This window comes from Epinephelus fuscoguttatus, linkage group LG20 (assembly GCF_011397635.1).
Source record: "Epinephelus fuscoguttatus linkage group LG20, E.fuscoguttatus.final_Chr_v1".
NCBI lineage: Eukaryota > Metazoa > Chordata > Actinopteri > Perciformes > Serranidae > Epinephelus > Epinephelus fuscoguttatus.
In genome coordinates this window covers 21,628,485-21,648,300 of record NC_064771.1, presented here as the reverse complement: position 1 = coordinate 21,648,300, position 19,816 = coordinate 21,628,485, and the positions used below count along the sequence as shown (strand labels likewise).

The 19,816-nt window shown below is 41.6% G+C and overlaps 1 protein-coding gene across 2 annotated transcripts in view; it reads left to right on the top strand.

Annotated features, from left to right (window-relative positions):
- Window positions 1-19,816, top strand: part of LOC125880464 (dynamin binding protein) — a 69,433-nt gene extending 49,617 nt beyond the window's left edge. For both annotated transcript variants that reach the window (XM_049562976.1, XM_049562977.1), the window contains 13 exons: window positions 7,504-7,712; window positions 9,323-9,422; window positions 9,794-9,941; window positions 12,555-12,572; window positions 13,325-13,524; window positions 14,545-14,675; window positions 14,772-14,876; window positions 15,027-15,155; window positions 15,264-15,599; window positions 15,872-16,060; window positions 16,162-16,360; window positions 16,456-17,141; window positions 18,704-19,816. In XM_049562976.1, the coding sequence (XP_049418933.1) occupies window positions 7,504-7,712; window positions 9,323-9,422; window positions 9,794-9,941; window positions 12,555-12,572; window positions 13,325-13,524; window positions 14,545-14,675; window positions 14,772-14,876; window positions 15,027-15,155; window positions 15,264-15,599; window positions 15,872-16,060; window positions 16,162-16,360; window positions 16,456-17,141; window positions 18,704-18,889 (2,636 nt within the window). In that variant the 3' untranslated portion in view covers window positions 18,890-19,816. The remainder of the gene's footprint in view (window positions 1-7,503; window positions 7,713-9,322; window positions 9,423-9,793; window positions 9,942-12,554; window positions 12,573-13,324; window positions 13,525-14,544; window positions 14,676-14,771; window positions 14,877-15,026; window positions 15,156-15,263; window positions 15,600-15,871; window positions 16,061-16,161; window positions 16,361-16,455; window positions 17,142-18,703) is intronic.

Sequence of the window (19,816 nt, the reverse complement as noted above, 5' to 3'; positions counted from 1 at the left end):
TGATAGGATTCAGCCTGTGTGAGGAGGAGCTCAGTCAGGTGTCAGCAGACTGTGAAACATGAAACAGATTCATCACAGAACTGGACTTTAGACTTCACTGGACTTGACCCGTCTTACTCAGCATAACCCTGTATGAATGTGACTGGAGCCAGATGTGAATGTGAAAGCAGCGTAACAACTCAGAAATGATTATTTCAATCAGAAAAGAAGTGTTCAAAATTTAAACAGAACATGACCAGATAAAAAATGGGCCTCTGTCTTAATTTCCACAAAAAGTTGAAGGTCTACTATGCAGAATTTACTGAAGTAATCCCTCTCAATCATCACTTACAAGCCACTAGAAGTGTGTGGCGGTGTATTTAACTGCAGAGACTCTGTCCTCTGCCTATATTTTCTTATTTTCTTCTTATTTTAAATGCTTGGGATGTTGTGTCCAGGTGCCAGAACATAAGCAGCAGACATCCAAGAGACACCATGCCGAAAAAATGCAGATATAGCGAGGCCAAACACCAAACGAGCTGAATCTAGGGTTGACTTTTACTTTTACATTCGCTGAAGAGCAAGTTTACAAAAAGTAACTGACAGTCTTTCATAGTATACCTTTAATGTCTGGAATATGAAATTTAAATTAAATGCCTTTTCTTCTTCTCCTCCTTCTTCTTATTTAAAAATGATATTATGACAGATCTAGTAACGCAGCTCCAAAGGAGGCTGAGGTATAGGCAAACATATTGTGTACAGCAGTTCAACAAGTGGATCATCCCAGTTCCATACTGAGTCAAAGCAGGGTTTGAGTATACGGACTAAACAAGGTCAGTTTTTGAGTCTGCTGCTGATCCACACTATTTTCCTCCAATGCAGTGCACTAAGGAAATAGAGGAGCTGCTCACAGCTGGAAAAAAATTAAGCCCTATGTCTTGTCCTAAACACTCTTCCTTGACCGTAATGGAAAACATTGTGAAGTGAAGGAGAATTCTTAAGGACCTGGGAAAGACATCTGTGGTACCAAGAGAATCAGATTGCTCTTACTGTACAGTAGGCTCTATAATTATGAGACGGTGGCAGATGTTATTGAGGTGAGTCTGCTGTGAAGAAACTATAATAGACGACTAAAAGTGCATCACTTTGGGGCAACCCTGCACCTCGACGAGTAGACCTCATACAATTAGACTCCACTAGAGTCCATACTGCAGCAGCACGGGTTTAACTTTGACCTTCAGCCTTTTGCAGCAGGTCTTCCCCACTTTCTCCACTTTTATATTTTGTCCATCACTATCTCCATAACACACTAAAAAAGAGCATTACTCTGATCATGTTACCGTAGCATAATGTTCACAGTGTGCCTATGGGTTTAACATATTGTTGAAATTTTAATAAGCATATTAGCAAGTAAGAATCTCTTTTCTGCATCGCTTTAAGTGTTGCTTCCACAAGGAATTTCAGCACAGCGTTTCCTCCTTTCTTTACAAATGACGGCTCAGTGTGCCCTATGCTAAAGGAGATAAAGAAGGAAGCTCTGAAGCACCTTTCATTAGCATTTAAAGAATTCAACCAGCTCTTATCAAGGCTGCAGCGTACATACTTCAGAGTCATTTCAGTCACTTAGCAAACTTCCTCAGCAATAAAGACTATTCACCCGCCCATGTGAATTGTAGGTGATGGTGAGTCCAGCTCCAGGTTTTCTTGTCTGCCACAGTGGTCGTCCTCCCTGGTGTCTGTGTGTCTCTGAGAGTGTGTGTGTTTAATGATGGTGAGTTCCCATCCATTCTCATGGTAATTGGAGGTCTGGAATGGAGTTTTTGCAGCGGGACGCGCAGCCCTCCACAAGGCTCAGGAGCCGGACTTCAGATTGACAATGGACTATCGCAGAATGGGTGGTGTTGTTTGAACCACTGTGTGTGTGTGTGTGTGTGAGTGTGTGTGGGAGGGGGATGTTCTTGTTTTTGAAGTGGTCTGAAGAAAGTTGCGAGCAGCAGGTGGGTGAAGCCTCATCATCTTGTTTTCCCTCCCTCATGCTCTCTCTCTGTCTGAGCAAGAAGCAGCGAACTCTTGGTGCCTTGGAGAGAACGCCGCAGTGTTTTTTAGGAAGAATATTTTGTTTTATGTTTGTTTTGTGTTTTTTCAGAAGAGATTTAAGATTTTAACTTGCAAAACAAACAAAAAAATCTGCATTGCACGCAAATGAGACAACGCATATTGACCATAAATCATAGATGGAGTGTGTGATACCCATACTCACTTTTCTTTGGGTCATTTTTTGCCATGCATGACTTCGCTGTCCTTTATTTGTGTCAGCTGTTATCCACTTTGTTAAATCCTTAATGACCTGTGCTAACTCATCAGCTGTGACTGTGACTGCAGTCATACTGGGAGTGTGACGACAGAAGGTGCGGCGCAGTGAGAGATGTTGTCATCTTATGGTGCTATTAAGCACACTCCCTGTTGTGGCTGTCCCAGAAATCCACTCTGCTGTGTATTTTAATCTGTAAGCTCATTGACGAGCATGATTCATAAGGCGTAATCATGGCAATCAGGAACAGCTTGAAACCATTATGAAATTGTCTGATTCCTGTTAAGTGTTCAGGTTCCTGTTTCCGAGCAGCAGGTTCACTGAGTTCTCTGGAGGCGTTCGCTGAGTAAATGTCCGAACCTTTCCAAATCTGGAACGTAGCTGATGTAAAAGGAGCTGGTCCAGGTTTTACTTTGCAAAGATATCCAGATGAACCTGATTTTTGGAAACACGCTTGGCTCTACAATAGGCTATTGATTCCACCTGTTGAAGCCTGTGCAGTCAAGCAGTGACACACACTCTCTAACCCCCTTTGCACCTCGCAATAGAATGTGTTTTGGGTGATCGGATTGCAGTTGGATAGTGCTTGACCACAGTACAGGATGAATGAATGATTATTAACATCAGAGCCTTAATGCATTTGATTAACAGAATTAATTAAATCCTTTTTCAGTTCTTGTCTATACTACTGGTGGATAGGGGAATCACAGGCGCTCCCTTCATTAACCCATACAACCCATAACCCCCTTTATTTCAAGAGATGAAACAGGCAGTCTCTTTGTTTTATTTTTCCATACTCTCTAATATGTGTAACCAGGTCAGCGCTTCAATGCAACTCATTTATTAACCCTCATGCTGCTGGGTTTCTATGCAGACACCCCCGAGCCCCCTGCAGATCCCTGTGTTTTTTGTAGTCTGGATGTTTGCTTCCCACAGAGAGACGATCATACAATTACACGTCACATCAGTTCCACAGTATCTGTGTGTTTTACATGTACTGTACACCCAAGGCTGATTGTATGCTACAGTGCATAATGGTCCTGCACGTGGCATGCACACCCAGATCTGTTTAAATATGTTTTTTATCTTTGTAGAGTGTCTTAAACCTGTTGTTTTCTTGTTAAGACAAGACTGAAAATACATTACATAGCTTTGATAATGCTTTTTGTACCGTTACTTAGCAGTTACAGTACACACAGTTTAATATATTCAACATCATACTTGCATTTGACCATGTCGTTGAGCTAGTTTGCCGTCACGGTTAAGCACATGTCTTTTAGTCACTCACTCTACAGCAGGAAACAACACTTAAAAATAAAAGTTAAGTGCCAGAAATTCACTGTACTTCAAAATAAAGTGTGATTTTTACAAACTTGACACATCCGTGAGTCACTGGCAGTCCATTCAGAGTGGACCTGTGACCCACTTTTAGACTACTACCCACCAGTTGGGAGCCACTGCTCCATTGGTCATCATATTACAGATATTGAATTAACAATCAACAGGTGTTTGGAGCCGGACCACAGCTATAGAGCAATGAAAGAACAGCTGATTAAAATCACTGTGTTATAAGTAGAAATAGAATGAGACTAATAAGACTAACTAAGTTGATTTTGGTGATATATATTTTGAATAAAGTGTGTTTTACGATGACTTCACAAGACAGTTAATCTAATGTTAGTCTTAGTTTGGTGACACTTGGATGGTCTACAGTTGTATTTTTCTGTTTAACAGGGAATAGGTGTAAGAATTAGCCAAAACTGAGTGTTTAATCTAGTGAGTTTACAGCCCTACTGACGTGTGTGGTCACCATAACAACTCAACAACATCGCCATTTTCTTTTGTACTAGTTAAATGACCAGGACAAATGGTTCAGTGTCCTTTCTGTCCATCCTGTTTCTATGATTAAATGTGATTGAGAGGAAAATGAGCTGGCCTCAGTTCGGCTCAGTGATTGTCTGAATTTAGAGACTTAAAAACATCATAGACCACTTTTCTAGTTTTTCTGATTAGAAAACCCATTGCTTGATACCACAATGAGGTTTTCAGACGTAAGTTGTTGTTGAGGGATTATAGTTTCTCTGATTTCTGGCGTCCAGTCACAGGTGTGTAATTCAGTAGATGCTAACTGACTGTTCTGTGGGTGTTTCCTGTTGTCGCAGACTGAGTAACACTGGCAGATCCTGTTTCACATGCTGATAGATGTGTGTGTTACACCTGACTTTATGGGCACCTGTGATTGTGTGTCCGTCAGATATAAAACATTTTGGTATACATTCTTAATCACTAACTAATGAATCGCAGTTCTGCTGTTTCAAGCCTCTTGTGTGTGTGCAATCGTGCAAACAAGTGTGCAGTGCCTGTACGCTCTTTATAATACTTTACAGAACAAAGAAGAGTCCACAGAAGTGGGTCAAATTCTGGTCATGCGGCTTCACAGGTTGGTTATGATGGAAATAGCTGTGTATTTAAGCATGTGAAGTGGAGCATATGATGTAGTTGTGTGTGCATGTGGAGGATCAAACGTGGGAATGAGCCGATTGATTCCAATTAAACTCCCGAGTCTTTTGTTTTCAGTCTGCTCATTGTATTGTGTTGCTGCTGTGTGACTTTTAAAACCCATTAGCGAGCTACTTTCTCAGCAGTGGGGAAATGCTGGAGCGCCGGCAGTTGGCAGGGCAGCAGTGACGGACGGGAGATGTGGTGCGAGCGCTGAGAAAATCTCCTTCAGTGGAGCTTTAGCCAAGTCACGTGAAGAGAGGGAGAGAGGGATGAGGTCAGGGTGGGAGGAAGACAAAAGGCAGGTGGTGTGAGGATCAGACACAAAGTTGGCTCATAGAATATATTTTTGTGTGTTTGCATCAAAGCGTAAAAAGCTTTGCTGTTATGTTTTGCAAGGTCTGAACTCAGTAATCCCGTGAGAGGTGGTCTCACTCAGGAAGGAAATTCACAAAAGGATGTAACTGCGTGATGTGATCTGAACAAAACTGTGTCACTGCAGCAGTCTGGCTGTGTGTGTGTTTGTGTGTGTGTGCTAGTATTGTCAAGTGCATAGCATGGGGTAAGATGAGGGTAAGCAGAGTTAACTTCATTAGCCTCTATTAGCATCTGCTCGAGGAGCGAGGGTGACGTCAGCCTCACCCATCAACACATGCTGCATCTCACCTGCTGAGATGTAACACAGTTTTAAACTAAAATAAACACAACCTCCATCTACAGCACAGATTTATGTACAGTAATACTTTAAAATGTCACACTGATCCATTCTGAACTTATAATCTAAGGTAATATAACATCAGTGCGTTAACAAATCCATGAGGAGACCAAAACCAACATCTCATGATACTTAAAATCTTGTCATTCCTGAGTCTATTTGTTCCATACTGAAGTTGTAAATCTTAAGAAATGGGTCATCATGAATATAAATTATCATATCTAAAGGAGAAGTCTGTAGGATTTAGAGAGATTTATTGGCTTTGTTAATAGAATATAATATTCATAATTGTGTTTTCACAATTTATAATAATATTTATAATCAGATGAAACCAAGACTTACTGTGTTTTCATTAGTTTCAGCAGGGTTTATAATTCTGCATTTACACATACTTACGACATAGTCTCTGTGTAGATGTGTATCATACACCATAGCCTATGCCATAACCTAACTTGCAGCTCCTAAGATACGTTTGCATTTGAAGTCTAGTGTGATTTATTCCGGTTTCATATGAGTTGAGGAAAGTCTGCTAGCCAGTAGGCTAATTTTTGCAATGTAAATCATCATAGGCTTATGCTAATAACGTTAGCATGTTGTATTTGTGGGGGAAATGTGTTCAGGAAGTGTTCTATCTGTGAACCTTATTGATAATTTCGTACTTTTGTTTACTATTGTCGCTGTTAATCCATGTTTTATATGTATTTTAGTTAGCTGAATCAATCAATGAAACTTTAGTGCACTTTACAGAAACTTAATACAGTGGCAGAGAAATCCGACACCAACTAGTGTTTTAGGTGTAATTTCAGAGCGATACAGACACACCACTGTACGAGTATAAATGCTTACAATGGCATAGGCCACTTACGCAGGCTACGGTGTAACCTATGTGTAATCCATCATCTTTTAGAATGAGCCCTTCATATCTACATTGGAAGCGGTTTGCCTGAAGGTTCTTCCGCACGCTTGGAAAGGGAGGTCGGAGGGTTGGTTGCAATCTGGAACCTCACTGCTAAATGCTACTATGCCACCCTTAAGCAAACGTTATTTAAAAAGGAGTAAGTAGTGCATTTTGGGTGCTTTTTTCTAGCTGCAGATATGACGCTCTTGCGAGTATTACAGTAGCGTGACACTGTGTGTGGGATCGACTCTTAAAAAAACCATAGTGCCCATGTTCATGGTAACAAAAGAGCATGTCAGTGAATCCAACAGTGTGGCTTATTGGTGTGTTTTTACTAGTTTCTGCATGACAATGGAGGTCTGTGGCATGAAGGAATAAGCTCCGGCTTTGGATACACAAACAAATCATCCGTTGACAGTAAGAAAGACATAATGTATCACCAGACATATCCATCAACCTGAGAGCCCAATGACTTACTGAGTAATAAAAGATACAGATATCAGAGCTGGCATGTACAACATGTATCATCAGTCTCCAGTGCTGTTATCTCTCCTCCCTCAGTCCCCCTTCTTCAATGTCTGCTCAGTCCCTGAGAGCCTGTACGTCTGTAGTTGCTGTCACAGGCCATTGTGCCACACACAAAGAGCCTGAGTCCACTCCAGTTTTGGGGCCATTCATAAAAAGCAGTGGTGCATAAACCAGGCTCTCCCTCCAGTCCCGGGCACCCTGAGAGATCAGCCCTCTGGGAGTGAGAGCAGAGACATTGATCAAAAGCCGGTCAGACAGGAGGAAGAGTAAAGGGCGGAGCGGGTGGGTGGGTGGGTGGACAGGGGTAAGTTTGGATACAATGAATGGAGACGTGGGCTGGGAATGTTTTTTCTTTCCCTTTTTAGACTTTGTTATCTTTAGAATACCCCCTTTGTATTTTTGTGATACAACAAGCTTTGTGTTTGTGCCAATTTCATGCCTATTAATGAGCAGAAATTTGTCTCAAACTCTGCTTCATCCAAAAACTTACAATGAAAAAATAGAAGTAGCTGTAAGATGAAGATAATTTCAGATTAAATGGAGCTAAATCTGTCTCCTCTCCTGTCTCTACAGAGATGACACTCCTTTCGTCCCAACCTAAAACCCTGGACTCCACTCCGACCTCTGACTCCACCCCCACCGCTGGCACCGAGGATCCTGAGTTGAGGATGCTGGAGAAGAGGTCAAAGGTCATCGAGGAGCTGCTGCAGACTGAGAAGGACTACATCAAAGACTTGCAGATGTGTGTGGAAGAGATCATTGAGCCGCTGCAGAGGAAGCAGGTAAAGAGATGGACACATTGTAAATGTGGAGTAAGAGTGTGATTTTTGTTTTAACCAGCTCTGTGTGACCATGGTTTGAGGAGTGTGTGCAGATGAACGCTTGCCAGCCAAAATCCACCCGATTATGTGTTTCTGGTTGTTTCTAGATTTTTGCTAAAGGGTGGGGAGTTCCCGGTGCTGCAGGCACAGGAGGAAGCCAAACACCTGTCACCTGCACACACTCCCCACACCGTGGTGACACACACCTGAGGCCACATTCACAAAGCTTCCCTAGCGCTATGAGTTGCTCCTAGTGATGAAATTCTAAGAAAATTCTTAAAATTGTGACGTTTTCTTAGAATTTTCCCTTAAAGTTAAGACTTGGTAAAGATAAAAGTTATTCGCAAAGTGTCTTAGCCCTTAAGAGAGGTCCTAAGGTGAAAAACTGTTAGGAGCAGGGAGGGGGACTTATAAGAGGCTTAAGAGTTTTTTAAGCAGAGGAGAAAATGGTGGAAACACAGAGACGTCAGAGAAATATTCTCCAAACAATGAGAGTGAGTTAACAAAATGCTACAGATTAGATCATGCAGGGATAGTACGTGTGGTTGATGTCTTTAGGGATGCGTACACCCCACCTAGCGCTATAACGCCAGAAATAAAATGATCACAACACTAAGATATTTGGAAAAGTGGAAAAATGCAACAGTACAGCAGTGATGACGTGTGATCACACAAACGACGACAACACTTTCACAGTTCATTCGCAGTTCATTTCATTTCCACTGGGTGCCCACAACCTGCAGGCTCACCTAAGGGTGTATCTGTGACAACCAATCACATCTGTTAAAAGAATGCATCATACCAAGCAATGGGGTTTAAGTTTCTGTCCCTTCCTTGCTCAGAGTCGCTCTGAAAACTCTCCTAAATCACTCCCAAGCTAGGACTCCTCGCTAAAAAATGTTACGGCTAAGTTAGGAGCTCTCTGAGAGTATTCTAAGAATGTTTGTGAATACGGCCCCAGGTGATTTTCAGCAAAGTATCCCTGTGAGAGCGTGGTTTGAAAAAGCTGAATGTCTCAAATATTTATGGAGTTGATAAGAGGTTCCTGTGAAACATCCAGCTCAACAGGGGGCTTCTGAAATACACATTCATCATATTTGGGATATGAAGTTGACATAGAAGAAACCTGGTTATTCTGTTGTCCTGTAGGCATGAGTATACACATATTTTCCCTTGTCAGATTTACAGTAACTTCATCTAATCTTGAAGATGAGAGCAACATTAAAATGTATTGTCTACATTACAAATGTCAGATTTTAACTTTTATTTTCATATATTTTACATTATAAGTTATCTCATTTCTTGACTAACGACTGCATTACTTAAATAGAGGAAGCACCTGTGAATGTAGCAGAGAATGATTAGAAACCTGGATAATATGTTTAGATATGATAGTATCATTAGTTTCTAGGGGCATTCTCCAGCTAGTATAAACAGGTTTCTAAACCTGTGGTAAGAGCTCTTTCTAGGTCTCTGAATCAATGATATACACATAACCATCATACTCCAAAAACAGTCATAATTAGGATAGGTGTGTGTTTGGTTTTAAAACTTTGTATCTGCATTTGCAGGTGAAGAACGTGGACTTTGAAGGACTCTTTGGCAACATCAGCTCCGTGATTGACCTGTCACAACGCCTGTTTGAAACACTGCAGGACTCAGACTCTATCGGTAAGGAGCCAGTTTTTAAAAGATGCATATCTTATGAAGTAATTGTTTCACCAATGGTCGAGTCAAGCAACTTCTACCTGCACGCTGTGCTTTGTACTTTATTCATGGTTCAACGATAAGCTGTCACCTGATCAGATTTTATTGGCTGAGTAAGACTTTGAACGCATTTTAAAAATAGCCACTGTTAGAGGAAGGAGATGTTTTTTATTTTGCCCCGAAACAATCTGCACAAACGTACCCAACTTTTTTTTTTTTTTTAATCTGTTTGGGTGTAATTTTTCATATTACTTAAACATACCCTTCTTCTTCCTTCCCTATTTCCCTTTCAAAATGAACACATGACCTTATGTTTCTGCACCCTGTGCTCTCAGGAACGGTATTTCTGGGCTTCAAAGCCGAGCTGGAAGAGGTGTACAAGATCTACTGCCAGAACCACGATGACGCCATCTCTTTGCTCGAGACCTACGAGAAAGACGAAAACATCCAGCGTCACGTGTTGGAGTGTCTGGAGAGACTGAGGTGAGTCGCTGAGAGGCGGAAAAAATGGCTGAAAAAGAGTGTTTTACATTTTGGCTTTGACTAGTGTTTGACTTTGAAAAATCCTTTGCACCTGAGTGATCCAAGATGTGCATGTTAGTGTGTGTAAGAGCATGAAAACAAAGCAAGCGTGGCCACTAATACAAAGATACAGTTAAGGTAAAACATTAACTATAAAACGCTGTTGATCATTTAAGTAACTTAAGTTATGATTGAAGTTATGCTGTTATGGAGTTCAAGGCTACAGTGAGACTTCCTGTAAGCTGTTAGTCACATGGAATTCATTTATGATGGGGTTTCTTCAGCAAACTTTGAACTCTGACGCATGGGCATGTTATGATAGACAGGGGCAGTCTTAGTAAATATTTAAACACAAGAAAAACTCCCTCAGGCGGAAACATATTTACACTTAAATCCTGCCATTTTTGCATAAAGACACCCTCACTTCACTCGTGCTGTGGTCGTGCCACATGAACACGATGAGATGGAGCACGGTGACTGCTCCTCAGTAATGCAGAGCAGTCGAAGAATGCGCCCTGCCTGGTTTCACCTGTCTGGTTTCACCATCTGTGACTCAGGCACTTGAGTTGACACTGCTATACAATAAAGTCATCAATCTGTGTTTGAAGGTAAACACAGCGTCTGTTAGACCGGAAGCTTTAGAAAAAAAAGGGCGCTGCTTGTCCTAATAAACAAGAGGACAATGTACAGCTGTGTGTGCACGTACGGCCGAGCCCTTGTTGACATGGAGTTCTTTTTAGTTTCTTTTGAGAAACAGTTCTTCCAGGCATATTTTAAAAGTTTTTAATTGAGTTGCCAGCCCAGGAGAATTGAGCTTTTTTTCTAATTGCTTAGGAGCAATAGGCTAATTTTGCAAAACTCTACACACCAACCACAAAACCTTCCATCAAACAGCAAACAATTCTTGTAAAACAACAACAAATTCTTGTCATACATGTAGTAAACACATACATACAGGTATCTAAATGTGTAAAGTACAGATGTGTATTCTGAAAACAAATATCAATACAAATAGGGGACATTTTTTTTTATCTCAAATAATGTGCTAACTCTCTTTAACCCTTTGAAACCTGGAGCGACCTTTGGCAAGTACTTAAACCTTAGAAACTTGAGCAAATTGGTGTGATTTCTTTCAAAAATCTGGGGAAAAGGGATTGAGCATCTTTGTAAGACATGCCCAACAAATTCCAAAAAAATATAGTAGATTTAGAAAATTTAAAAGAAAAAAAGAAAAAGCTAGGGAAAAACAACATTTATAATTATTATTTTTAATTTTCAAAATTATGTGACAGAATTATTTTAATCTTCAAGTACTCTTTCCAGGTTATTTCCTTGTTTCTTTGTTTTTAATTTACTGTTTTCACTAATTTCTTGCTAATTTTTTGGGCCATATTCTTCTATATTGCTCATTGCCTTTTTCCCCATGTTTTCAAACTAAATCAAGCCAATTTGTTTAGGTTTCAAAGGGTTAAACAAATGAAGTGCAGTAGAAGAAAATAAAACATTTCTGTAAGAAAAAAGAACTTAAGTAAGTAAGTGAACTCATCGTCTTGAAGTGTTACATGTAACAATCAGGGCTGGGCGATATGTCCTGAAAATTATATCACGATATTTTTAGGTTGTATCTCGATACATGATATATATCTCGATACTTTTAAAATCTCCTCAGAAGCACTTCAATGCTAGGACTAGGAGACAGAATCAAACACGACAATATTTCTGACCAAATACCCTCTCTGGTGCAAAACAGTTGTCAGGATGAGTATTGATTTATAAATTAATATTAACACAATAAGATTTTTGATCAGTAATCATCAATAAAGTGGATATATAATGACTAAGTGGGTTAAGGCGAGCAATTAAACAACTAAAAAGTGTGGTGAGTCAATACATTTACATTATTTTACTGTCATTCAGCCTTTAAAATGAGGGGAAAAACACCATTTATGCCATATCATGATACAGCGATATCCAAAATCTAAGACAATGTATAGTCTAATACACTGTATACTGTACTGTGTAAACAGAGGCTAAAGAGACTGAAATCAAACAGTTAAACTAAGCAGTTCATAAAGGCAATTGGCAAAATAATGCAGCACTGCAGGGACCCATGTTCACAGTTTAGCTAGGGGTGTGTCCTTAAACAGCAAACTGAGTGTAAAGTGTTGAGTTGTGTTTGTTATAAAATTCCAAACTGAGTGTAAAGTGGAGAACATGTGTTCATGGTTTCAGTAATAGTGCCTCCAGAGTCACAAGTGTGTGTGCGACTGTTGCACCCTATTCAACTTTAAAAGGTCATTGTGTTCTGCCACCTTCTAGAAATTGCCAGTTTTACTGCCACACTGGGCCTCCGTCCAGCTTTAGGAGAGAATTCACAAAACAAAACCATAACAACCATGGGTGCAACTGGCTCGACTCTTTTACTGACCTTTCAAAGCAAAATCCTGCAGATTTAGTGTCTGCATTAAATCTTGTGGAAAAATGAATCATTCATGAAAGTTGTCGTCAGGTCAGAGGTTTATAAATCCTGTTTTTGTCATCTTTCTATCTCTTTCCAACCCTTCCCCACAACAGGGCCATATATCGCGAGTGGTAAGTCTCCCCAACGAGTGTCGTCATGATTTCCAGCATGAGAATCATCTTGACCGCATGCTTTTTGCTCACTAACCCTCCTGGAAATTACCTCTGTGTGTGTGTGTGTGTGTGTGTTTGTTGAGTGTGGAAGACTCTAAAAACCGTCTGTGCTGCCTTTTCAATTCCCTTTCCTGGATTGAGATGGACTTGTGTTGTGTTTGCACATGCATGTGAATACTGTGCGCTGCTATTGTGAAGGGAAATATTCCTGCTTGTGTCTGGATAAGCAATGTAATTGTTGATCCTCGGAAACACATCTAATGCCATCTACTGGACTGAAACAGCAACAACAGCTTACTGTAACTGGTGTAGTCAATATTATTAAAAGAAAAACATGAGTTGTACAAAGATATGAAGGTCTGAACGTTCTCTTTATGGACATCAAATTACGCACTTAAATGTGTTGCTGATTTGTCCTCTAGATTGCATTAAAACTAAGCACATCAATATTGTGTTTTATCGTGCCTTCCCTGTTATTTTATGTCTCCCAAAACTGCATTGATCATCATCACAATATGTGAATATATGATGATAGTTGCTTATCATTGGATCATGAAATCCACATGATACATTGACGTGTGTTACATGAACATGGGAACATAATTTAATAGCCGTGCCTGTGATAGCGTCTGAGTGTATGAGTCTCTCTTCACATAAACTCATTCTTCCCTCCAACCAAATTCTGTCTGCTGTGTTTGTTGCCTTTTCAGGGGGAAAACCAACTACATTAACCTCGGCTCTTTCCTAATCAAGCCGGTGCAGCGGGTGATGCGTTACCCTCTGCTCCTGATGGAGCTGCTGGGGGCCACGCCGGAGAGCCACCACGACCGGCCACAGCTGACTCAGGCTCTGCAGGCCGTCAAGGAGATCAACGTGAACATCAACGAGTACAAGCGCAGGAAGGACCTCGGTAAAAAAAATCTCTTAACGGGACAGATTTTCCTCTTACGTGTAGTGTTATATATCAATTTGTATGGTTTTGGTGTGAGTTGCAAAGTGTGGAAGAAAACAGCAATCCAACAGACCTTGTTGCAAGCAGTTTCATGAAGGAACTACTTTCTTTTAACTGTATAACTGTGCAGAAGGAAGTGTACATCTACTAATAGCTCACCTCCCAGCTGGCACCTGACTTAAATATGACATCAGAAAGATGTTGGACTCTTACATCGGACAGAAGTAAAATTTTGGTGGGAATGAAAATCAGGTTGACAACACTTTAAATGTTTAACAATGTAAAAATTTCATGTTGAGTGGACGTTAGCATTATGATGTTTTGTAAACGTTGGGTTTTGTTCACCATACCATACAACAAAATGTCATTCTTCTATATGAAGATGATGTTGGGATGAGATGTTTGAAAGACATTGGAGTTTGGGAACTTAACAACATGACTTAAAACCAACAAAATATTGTCATCTGTTGTTAACATTCTATGTCAAATTGATGTTGGCATTCGACGATATTCTGACGTTGAATTTTGGTCACCTGTCGTCACAACTTAAACACAAGCCTCTCGTCCATGAGTAGATGCACTCTTCCTCCTGCAGTGATACCGTTGATGGGTGTAGCTCAGTAGAAAGAAAATAGTTCCTACATGAAACTGCTCACAACAAGGTCTGTGGATTATCTTGAGTAACCAGGTCATGATTTCTGGAAAGAGACATTGCTGTTGAGTTTACCAGATGTATTTTTTGGGCGCTTTGAGCACCAAAAGCCAAGCGCCATCTAGTTGCTTTATATTGGAAAGAACGCAGACATCTGTACGGCCGATATCTCCAACACTCGGCAACTCACACCAAAACAATCTAAATTGATAAATTGCACTACACAAAAGAGGTGAACTGTCCCTTTAAAGCCTGCTGGTTTGTCTGTATTTGGGAAATTATTTATCCAGTACAAAGTCTTAACTCTATCACTCTGCTGCTCTCAGTGGTGAAGTACAGGAAAGGTGACGAGGACACGTTCATCGACAAGATCTCCAAGCTGAGCATGCACTCCATTATCAAGAAATCCAACCGAGTCAGCAGCCACCTCAAACACCTCACAGGGATTTCACCCCAGGTACAACACTGCTCCAGCCTAAGTTCTTAACCCGAGAGGAGAGAGGACTGTATATGTGGTGTGTCTGATCTCTCTCTGTCTTTGACTGTTTCACAGATTAAAGATGAAGCGTTTGATGAGGCCGAGAAGAAGTTCCGGCTGCAGGAGAGACTCATCAAGTCCTTTATCAGGGACATTTCCTTGTACCTGCAACATATAAGAGTAGGAGCATTTTACCATGATCATATTAAAACTCTAAAGTAGATACACTCAAAAATACCATGTCTGAGTCATGACATTTTGAATTGCATCTAAAGTATTTACAAAATCTTGATGTACTTGCATTGATTGTAATAAAATGCATCTCTCTAGGAATCTGCATCTGTGAAGGTCTTGGCAGCCATCAGTTTCTGTGACATCTACACAGAGCGCAGCATCCTCGACCCCGAGCGCTTCCACAGAGCTCACCGCTGCATCAGCGACAAACAGTTCACTCAGTTTGTAAGTCCTCTTCCTCTCTTTCCTTAGTTGCAATAAAAGTGCACTGGGAATGACCTCTGATCACATCATATTATCTATCCACCCCCCTTTACCTCATTCCCTGAGCAGAAGGAGCGCACAGAGGCCTTAGTCATCAACCCGCTCACGCAGCTTCTCCTTATGTTCGCCGGGCCGCACAAACTCATCCAAAAGCGCTTCGACAAGCTGCTGGACTACGACAACTGCAAGGAGCGCGCCGACCGCCTCAAAGACCGCCGTGTCCAGGATGAGCTGCAGGTGGCGCGCAACAATTACGAGGCACTCAATGCCCAACTTCTGGACGAGCTCCCGAAGTTCCACGGTGCAGCAGAGGAGCTGTTTACGGGCTGCGTGAGGGCTTTCGCTCAGGCTCAGAAGGACTTTATGAAGACGACACTGGGAGAGCTGAACCCCCTCCTGCAGGCTGTGAGTGTTCCTTTGTTTATGCAGGTGTTGATGGAAGTGAGACATGTTTTTCCTATATATGTTTATGGACTCATAGTATTAATTCCCAATAGAGTGCTGCAAGGATACTTTACTGCTCTGGTTTCCATGCCTGTATTTTAAGACACCTGAAAACATAAAAAGTATGATTGGGGTATTTACTGAGAATGTTCCTGACGACTTATTTCCCTGACATTTATACGGCAGTTTTACTCACCTTATGGTATTAACTTTTTCTTTCTGTTTGTCTCCAGTTTTCCAACAAAGCTGTCACAGAGGGCAACCTGATCGCCAAGTTCCAAGAAGAGTACGGCCGAGTCCTCCAGCTCCTGCAGAGCTTTAGCTTCTGCCCGGAGAACCTTCCTCCTGCCACCACCACGAAGAAGACCTTTGAGAAGAAGACTCTGGAGAAGCAGACCTCCAAAAAGCAACTGCAGGGACCTGTGAGTGGAACTCTCATGCCATTCATGCCACACTGTATTTTAATAAATAATGCACAAGGAGTTTAGGATCTAACCAGGAGCCTTGTTCTTGTCGCTTTCAGCCCAATTATGTCCTGCAGACAGACGAGCACCGTGCTGCACTTCTGGTTCGCTACGGTCCTGAGAAGCTTTTCCAGGCAGAGAGAAACTTCAACGCAGCCCAGGATCTGGATGTCTCTATACTGGAGGGAGATCTTGTGGGTGTGATCAAGCAGCAGGACCCAATGGGTAGCCACAACCGCTGGCTAATTGATAATGGAGGTAGGTAGTTTGTACTCCATAAATGTCTGAGCCTCTGACATTGGAGATAAACGGTGCAACAGTAAAATCTATTTCTGTCTTTTCTTGTTTTGCAGTCTCCAAGGGTTTCGTATACAGCTCCTTCCTCAAACCCTACAACCCACGCAGGAGCCAATCAGACGTCTCCATCGAGAGCCAATCATCTAATGAGTCCGGCTACGGCGGCTCCTCGCCTGTTTTCTCCCGCCAAAACAGCAACAGCACGCTGACCTTCAATCAGGAAACAGCCACCGTCAGCTTTTCCACAGCGCAGCCCCAAAGTCAATCATCGCCACACCCTTCACTGGACTCTGCCTCATCTCGGAGAAGTCACCCCAGAGATGTTCCCAACCCCGACTCTGCCAGTCAGAGCAACTCCATAAACTCCTCCCCGAGAAACCCCTCAAACCGCCGGGAATTCTCAGACCAATCACACCGAAACTCCTCCAGTCACAGAGACACCGAGCCTTCTTACCGACATTCAGGCAATCACAGAGACGGGTACGACACGAGTTATGCGAGTCCGAGCAGCCACAAGGAGACGTCCGACCTCTCGGAGACAGACTCTTATTCTTCGCTCAGAAACAATCGCTCGCAGCGGTATGGACACACAGACAAAAGCTACAGTTCATACCAGTGGAGAAATGGAGATAATGGTAGCCACAAGAGGAGCGCTTACCCCAGGGATGAGTACATCGAGCCGGAGCCAGAACCAGAACCAGAACCAGAACCTGAAGACGAGGGTGAACTAGATGGTCATCAGGTGAGATTTAGTGTGAATGCAAGGAGTTTTCTGCTCTATTTTTTTTAGAATATCTCCAGAACACTGCGGTTTAGATACTTACTTTAAATCGACTCTGCTTCATTGCTGTTGTAGCTTTTCAGCGAGCACTCTCTTTCAGAAGTTTTGTAATCCAGCATGAAACAACAGTGTTTTTTGAAGATTTTTTTGGGCCGATTTTGCCTTTAATGATAGTGCAGCTGAAAATGGACAGAAGTGGGAGAGAAAGGGGGGATGACATGCAGCAAGGGGCCACGGGTTGGAATCAAACCCGGGTAGCTGCAAAGGACTCAGCCTATATGTGGTTCAAACTCTGCCACGTGAGCTAGAGGTTGCCTGGAACAGCAGTGTATTATAGAGGCTTTAGAAAACGAATAGATCCAACGATAAATGTCTTCTGTGATTATTTATTTAATGTTCAAAGGATTAGTTGTCGTCGTTAGCTGTTAGCTGTAGCCTAAAGAGCACAAAATGTATCCCATGAAGCACTGGGTCGAGTCTGTCAACGAATCAGAGGCTGTGCTGATGTATGTGTAACAGCGCTAAGGTCATGCTCAATGGAATTACATGACATTCACCCCAGCCTAGTATCAGTAGATCTGTGCTGTTTGCGCAGTGAGTGGGAAGACCCAGAAATGGAATTGATTAACTGTGTTAAACAAAAGGAAAACATCTGTTCACAGCTGATATAAATTACTTTCTTAATTATGATACTCAAATGCATCTGTGGGAAACTGTTTGCACAGTTTAGAAAAAAATAGGATTGTAACATCTCTATTTTCAAGTGAATGTTTTGAACTCTTATCTGACTAACACAGGGGTAGGCAACCTGCAGCTCTGTAGCCCCTCTCCACTCCAGTGGCTCTTTGCATTTTGATTTCCATTTATTGTTCTAGGCCTAAAGTGATTCTTACATTCTTCAACTGTAAAAATATGTAGCCTACATACCAGTTTTAAAAAATGCTTTAACATTTTGTCAACTAAAATGTGCGTGATACGTCTGTGGCTTGGTGCCTTTTCCTCTAAAAACATCACTAGAGATGGCTACAGTAGTCTTGAGTCTCCCTCGCTGGGCAAGCTGTGGATTCCAAATCCATAAAGGGAAACGCCTCAGGGGAAGAAAGAGAATTTAATAGTGCATGGACAAATTCTTTGCTTTCATCAGCAACGCTGCAAAATTAAAGTACCAAATAATAAAAAACAGCCCACTGCAGAACAGCCACCTTTTGCTAAAACATATAAATGAATGCTGATTTTAGATCTGTCAGTAATGTTGAGAGGCTAAATTTGATTTGAGAGCTGTTGAGAGCTGGCTCTTTTTATAGTAGGTTGCTGACCTCTGGACTAACACAACTTTGTAATTTATTCTGATGGCATCAGTTTCCTGTTTGTAGAAAAATGAAATAGTCATGATGAAAAGTGGTGCATTGCTGTCAGATGCTACAGGGCTGCCCAAGATAGATAGATGGGCCAGAAACATAAACAATACTGCTTTTAGAGTTGAACATTTACTAACGATATTGTTTTTCTTTACTTGTTTGCAGATTTACTACGCTCTCTACTCCTTCGATGCCCGTTGTGCCAACGAACTGAGCATCTCAGCCAATCAGCGGCTGCGGATACTGGAGTTTAAGGACATGAACGGAAACAGCGAATGGTGGCTGGGGGAGGCGGGAGGCCGGCGAGGCTATGTGCCTTCCAACTACATCCGCAAATCAGAGTACACATGAACAAACCCCGAGACTGTCCTTGGACCTGAAGGAAGCTCACTCTGCGAGCAGACAGAACAAAGACAAAAAAAGACAAACAAGCGGTGACTCATTTTGGATCTGCTGTCGTGGAGTTTGATAGTGAGAAGGACTGACTATTGCTGCTGACTCTGCTCCTTACAGTTAGCGTTATATGCCTATATTTATAGACTTTTTCTATTATTTTTACTTACTGGAAACTGCACCCTACTCCCTCTTGTTTCCAGGGAAACAACCTGTGAATTGCACCAGATTTGTTTTTGCCATATTCTCTGGAGCTGAAGACAATGAATTGTATGTTTGGGAGAGCGGTCTTAAAGGTTAGCGCGTTGGGAGATTGCAATGGAAATGTGAATGTTTTGGGTTCAGACTACAAACATCAAGTGGTATGGAGACAGACTGACCTAAACACTGTGTTAATGACTTTTTCCTGCATGTGGTTTATCACCCCAGTAGAATGATGAATGAATATTAGATGCATCTTTACCATACTGCTCTACAATCAAGGTTTGACGCACTTAGGATGATTATCCACCGGTTGCAAGTATTGAAGTGTCCGTGGAGCCACCAAGTATCTGGAGTGTTATATGAAATAAATACAGACTGTTTGAATTAAACCCAAGGACAAAGCTGAATGACATGATATATGGTTTACAAGCACTCCCCTTGTCAACAACCTGAATACACTTTTGAGCTGGGTTGATACTGTGCAAACAGGTGATGACTCGGTTTACCTGTAAGAGGAGGATAACAAATTGGGAGCGAGGAGTTGTGGTTTGATCTCAGCTCTGATTTCTCCACATACTTCCTATGTACATTATATATAGTGATGTATATTGAGAATATGCTATTGCACCCACTGTAAAGTGATCACTGTTTGAATAAAAAACAGCTCAGCTGACAAATCGA